Source organism: Lupinus angustifolius, chromosome LG14, assembly GCF_001865875.1.
Source record: "Lupinus angustifolius cultivar Tanjil chromosome LG14, LupAngTanjil_v1.0, whole genome shotgun sequence".
NCBI classification, from domain to species: domain Eukaryota; kingdom Viridiplantae; phylum Streptophyta; class Magnoliopsida; order Fabales; family Fabaceae; genus Lupinus; species Lupinus angustifolius.
The window spans coordinates 11,959,922-11,966,438 of record NC_032022.1 but is presented as its reverse complement, the minus strand read 5'-3'; the positions used below and the strand labels follow the sequence as shown (position 1 = coordinate 11,966,438).

The window sequence follows — 6,517 nt, the reverse complement described above, 5'->3', positions numbered from 1 at the left end:
AACACTAGCAAGTGAAATGCAGAGGAAGGTCGTGGAGGAGGCCAAACTCAAAGATCTGAAGGTCAAGAACTTCTTATTCTAGGCAATTGATAGAGAAACCCTTGAAACAATTCTTGACAAGGGGACGTCGAAGGCAATTTGGAATTTAATGAAATAGAAGTATTAAGGGTCCACAAAGGTGAAAAGGGCACAACTTCACGCCTTGAGAAGGGAGTTTGAGTTGCTTGACATGAAAGAAGGAGAGAAGGTGGACAGTTTTTTGGGACGAACCTTGACTGTGGTGAACATGATGAAGTCAAATGGTGAGACAACAGAGCAGGGTATAGTGGTTAGTAAGATACTTAGATCATTGATGGCTAAGTTCAATTATGTTGTTTGATCAATAGAGGAGGAAAATGTTCTAAGTACCTTGAGCATTGATGAGTTGCAAGGTAGTCTGCAAGTCCATGAACAAAGAATGTAAGGATATCAAGAGGAAGAACATGTATTGAGAGTGTCTCAAGAAGATAGATCAAGTAGAGGAAGAGGTTGAGGTGTGTTTAGAGGAGGACATGGCAGAGGTAGAGGGAGACAACCTCTAAATAGAGCAATTATTGAGTGTTTCAAATTCCATAAGTTGGGGCACTTCCAATATGAGTGTCCTAGATGGGAAAAGAAGGAAAGTTATGTTGAGTTGGAAGAATAAGAAGAAGAGATTTTGCATATGTCCTATGAAGAACCTCATCAAACAAAGAGAGAAGAGATATGGTATCTTGACTCGGGCTGCAATAACCATATGACAGGGAACAAAGAATGATTTCTGAATTTGGAAGAAGATTTTAGCAGGAAAGTGGTGAAACATGTTGAAACAATTTGAATAGTAGTCCGATAGAGGCACCTACATCTTCAAATGATCTAAATACATATGGAGAATTGGCTGAAGGGAGGGGTGAACGAGGAAGAAGACCACTAGGTTGGATGGCTGATTATGAAATAGGAGAAAGATTATCTGAAGAAGAAAATTTGAATGTAATGATAATGATGATGATGATTGAGAATGACCCGGTTTCATTTGAAGAAGCAATGAAGAGCAAAACTTGGAGAGAAGCAATGTTACCATAAATTGAAGTCATAGAGAGGAATCAAACTTGGGAACTTACTGAACTGCCTAAAGGAGTCAAACCTATTGGAGTTAAATGGGTATTCAAAACTAAGCTTAGTGAAGATGGGGATGTAGAGAAGCTCAAAGCAAGGCTGGTGGCAAAAGGGTATGCACAACACCGTGGAATAGATTACACTGAAGTATTTGCTCTAGTGGCAAGACTTGATACCATTCGTGTGATACTAGCAATTGTTGCACAATTTAGTTGGGAGTTCAACTTGATGTGAGGAGTGCTTTTCTTCATAGGGAGCTCAAGGAGGAAGTTTTTATGCAGCAACTTGAGGGATTCATAAAGAAATGAGAAAGAGAGAAAGTCTATAGATTCAGAAAGGCATTATATGACCTTAAACAGGTGCCTCGAGCTTGGTACATCAAAATTGAAGCTTACTTTGTGCACGAAGTTTTGAGAAGTGTATTAGTGAACACACTTAATAATAAGTCTGTATGTTAATGATTTGATCTTTACTGGGAATGATAAAGTCATAGGTGATGAATTTAAAAATTCAATGATGCTGGAATTTGATATGTCTGACTTGGGAAGGATGAAACATTTTCATGGAATAGAAGTTAAGCAGAGATCAAATGGAATTTTCATCTGCCAAAGAAGGTATGCACAAGAAGTATTAGCAAGGTTTGACATGAGAGGTTGTAATGCGGTAAAGAATTCAATAGTCTCATGTACGAGATTGTCCATGGATGTAGGTGGAGTTAGAGTTGATGAAACTCTATTTAAGCAGGTAGTTGGAAGTCTTATGTATTTAACTGTCACTAGGCCTGACTTGATGTACGTTGTTAGTCTAATAAGCAGGTTCATGTCCAGTCCAACTATGTCACATTGGCTTGTAGCAAAAATAATTTTAAGGTACTTAAAGGGTACAACTGATATTGGGATTCTTTATAACAAAGGAGAAAACAACTTGAGATTCACAGCCTTTACAAACAATGATTATGCTAGGAACTTAGACGATCGGTAAAGTACTTCTGGATTTGTGTTTATGATGGGGTGTGCTGATGTTTCTTGTTTCTCAAAAAAAACAATCAGTGGTCGTTCTTTCCACTATGGAAGTAGAGTATATAGCAGCATCATTGTGTGTCTGTTCGTGCGTCTAGCTCAGAAGGGTGTTGAAGAAACTTGGAGTTGAAGAAAAGACAGGAACTGTAATTATGTGTGCTAATAGCTCCACAATACATTTATCAAAAAATTCAGTGTTTCATGGGAAATACAAGTATATTGATGTAAGTTTCCATTTCTTAAGAGACTTGGTGAATGATGAGGTTGTTGAGATGAGCTACTGCAACTCTCAGGATTAAATTACAGATATCATGATAAAACCAATAAAGTTAGTGCAGTTTGAGAAACTTCGTAGCATGCTTGGAATGGTTGAAGTTACCAAAGAGAATGAGAAAGCATCAAGTTTGACTCTCGCCCGAGCGAGAGGTTGTCGCTCAAGCGACAATTCACAGGTTTAGAAGTCAAAATCTAAGTGTGTGTCTCGCCTGAGCGAGAGGGTGCCGCTCAAGCGAGAGACATAGTTCTAGAAGTCAAAATCAATGTGTGTTTCTCGCCTGAGCGAGAGGGGCTCGCTCAAGCGACATTTTACAACTCTGGAAGCTAAATCACTATGTGTTTCCCGCTTAAGTGAGGGGCACATTATACGCATTGAAATTAGTGGTCGGTTATTTTTTTTCTGGCTTGAATAAGGCTATTTATATTGTATCAATTGATCAATAATATATCAACCTTTCTTCTTTCTACTATTGCTTCAAATTCTGAATTTTAACAATCTTAATATAAAAATGTATACAAAAATATAATCTTGACATAATTAAAAGTGAGTGTATTAGCTCATCTGAAATGTTAACATAATGACTTATTTTATGACCATGCAGTATAACAGATTTTTAAATAGGTCAATAGGTCATGTCTAAACTTTGATTTTTTAAATTAACATGCCAAATACATGCTCCTATATACTAGGTTCGATCTATTTAAGATAAAACCTTAATTGACTTGTTTCCACCCTTATAATTAACTCAACCCAACATTCTCTAGTTAAATTACACTAGTTACTCTTAATCTCAGCCATTCATTTTTTAATTCCAACGAACCAAATAAGTGAAACTTAAAAGTTAGAATAAATTACACTAACATTCCCTGAGTTTTAGTGAAATTACACAAAATACCAAGATATTTTCTAAAACCTACACAAATCACCCCTAATTATATATAGAGATTACATTGACTACCATTGTAAGAGAGATAAGTAAATTTTCTTAAACAAAAAATAGTGATACATGTAATTAAGTTAAACAAAATATGATATATTGTGAAGACAAGTTCAAATAGTATAAAAGTTGATGTCTATTACTCTATTAATTATTTTTTATTCATTACAAATTATATCTATAATTCTAATTATATGTTTAAATTACTCTTATACTATATATATTATAATTAATCAAAGTAATAATAGACATTGACTCTTATATTATTTGAATTTGTCTTTACAATATACCATATTTTATTTTACTTAACTACACTCGTCACAATTTTTTATTTAAGAAATTACACTTATCTTTTATATATATATATATATATATAATTTAGGGTGGTTTGTATAGGCTTTAAAACGGACTGAGTGATTTGTGTAGTTTAACTAAAACTCAGGGGATGTCAGTGTAATGTACTCTAAAAATTATTTAACATTTTCTATTTTTCTCTCTAATCATTTTTTCACTCACTCATTTGGTTCATTGGATTAAAGAAAATGAATGGCTTAGATTGAGTGTAACGAGTGTAACTTAACTTGGATGTAACGGATCCCTCATATATATATTACACTCAAGTTAAGTTACACGTATTACACTCAATCTTCAAACACCCTGAATTTTCTGCGTATGTTTTATTAATTATTTATTTTAACAACGATTAATTTTAGAAATTAATCGGTATTGAATTAGACTAAACCATAGTTGAGTGTTAGTCTTGTTTTATGATTTTATATTTTGTGGTAAATATTCGTAATTTTCTGTGATGAAAAGTTTTTGAGCTGCCGTCGGGCCCAAATTCGGCCCAATAACGTGTTTTTGAGTTCCATAACTCAGAACCGAATTCCTATTGCGCCATTGGCTTCGACATATTATTTCGAGTCAAGATAGACATCAAGTTTGTCCAGAATGCATTTCTAAATATTTTTCATTCCGAATTCCGTGTTTCAAAGTTCTAACCGTAAACCGAAGTCGGGAGATTTTTAATATCCGACCGAGTATTAGCCAATAATAGTCGAGCATGGTTTATTCACGAATGTTTCACCGAAAAGGCCACACCACTTTCATGTAAAGAGGATTGCTAGTGGAACAAGCAAAAGTACATATCCTCTTACACAAAATCCCTTAAATCACTAATCTTCCTCTTACACATCTACTTTTTGGAAGAAAACATTGGTCTTTACCCACTCTCAGATCTGATTTCTTGTCCTTAAAAGCCAACACATAGCTTAGGAGGAAACCCTTGGCATTTTCTCTCTACACTTTAGAATTTTAAGAACTCTTAAGGTAGTTCTTCTTAGTTCTTCATTTTCTTCTTCATTTTGATTCTTCATCTTCTTAAGAATTATTTTCACTTGTTTTTGGCTTGAAAAACCATGGTCTTGGACAAGTTTAGAATAGTATATTTTTAATAATGAGGTTTGGTTGTGTTTCAAAGGGGATGATTTTGTTATCAAAGAAACCTTTGAAGTGTTTAATGATAAGTTGAAAGATCAAAACTTTTCTTAGCATTAGGTCTAAATCATTACCTATATGTGTTTAGGAAAAGTTTAGTTTCTAACTTTGAAATCCAAAATGTTTGTGGATGAGTTGTTGTGAAAAAGTGTAGCTTAGGAAATTTTGAGTTAAAAGGTTGTTTAAGTATGAGATCAACACTAACAAGAATGTGTTGAAATGACCATGCGAAACTTTGTATAAAATATGGAATCTACTTAAGATGACTTACTTTAAAGTGCTAAGATCAACTTAGAAGATATTCATTTAAAAAGTGTGGACTTTAATTAAGAAACTTACCTTGAAATGGTGAAGTATGGCTTAAAAAGTCTTCATGAAAGTATAAATTTAGGTTGAGGTACAAGTATAAACTTTATGAAAATCTTACCTTGAAAATGTTGGAAATCGGGAACGAGACTTTCGAGGATAAATGATGGTTCAAAAATATGAATCTTGGACCGGATGGATCAAAGTTTTTGAGTTCATAAATGAGTTAAAACAATGTTTTTACCTTAGGGTTATCATGTAAAACTCTAATTTGTGAACCACTAAATTGTTTTCGTGTGTTTAGTTTCGAAGCTTTCGAAGTCAGACAACCAACCCACTCTATCGTAAAGGAAATAAAGAGTGACATTCTAAGGTGAGGGAGAATACATCGTGACATAGTGGTGTCTGAATATGACACCCAGATCTCCTAAATTATCTCAAAAGTTTGGAGTTATATTTGTGTATTAAAAAAACCCGTACTTAATCAATTATTTTGCGTGCCTGGATTTTGTACGGATACTTTCTTAAGCTGTATGATTAGGATAACTTAAAATATCAAATATTGTGGTGGCTATCTATGAAGGAACACTACTCGAGAAACTAAAATGCATTGGGATCGAAACCAGCAAAAAGTTTCGATCCGGTAGCCCAAAAGGGCGAGGAAAATGGTCCTGGTAATTTGACCACCTCGCCTGGGTGAGCCATCCTTGCCTGGGCAAGGGAGACACAGAGGAGAATGGTTCCAAATAGCACTTGGGCGAGCAACCCCTTGCCTAGGCGAGCCAGCCTCGCTTGGGCGAGGGCCAAACAGCCTATTTTGGGTGCTTTTGGCACCCGGGCGACCGTACCTTGCCCGGGCATGTCGAGACAGGTATTTTGACCAGTTTTTGATGGATTTTTAGCTTGAGCGATAGTCCCCTCGCTCGAGCGAGAAACATGTAGGAAATTGAGTCTGTTTTGATGAATTGGTCGCTTGAGCGACAATCTCTCACTTGGGAGAAAGACAAACAATATTTTTGACTGATTGTGATTGTTTGATTGCTTAGGCAATAGCCCTAGCTTGTGTGTGAAGTGTATTTACCCTTGGGAAAGACCGTAACTTAGATGATTGAACCCGGTGCCCAAAATCAACAAACTTATACAAGTACCTTTGTTCTTGTGCCTATTTAGGGCAAGGTTTTCCGACTGTGATGTCGTGATTAGGGCGACGCCCAAAAAAAGGATTACATGATACCACGCATCAAGGTCGTCTAATCGTAAGAGGCTTGGCCATGTGGACGTCCAGGGTGATTCAGCGATGGTTCGTAGTGATAGGGATGTTATTCCTCTATTTACGTGTTGACGTAA

At 35.7% G+C, this 6,517-nt stretch overlaps 1 protein-coding gene across 1 annotated transcript; it reads left to right on the top strand.

Annotated features, from left to right (window-relative positions):
• LOC109326393 (uncharacterized mitochondrial protein AtMg00810-like) lies at positions 1,651 to 2,115 on the top strand. The gene has a single exon (XM_019559079.1). The coding sequence runs from the start codon at positions 1,651 to 1,653 to the stop codon at positions 2,113 to 2,115; it is 465 nt and encodes a 154-aa protein (XP_019414624.1).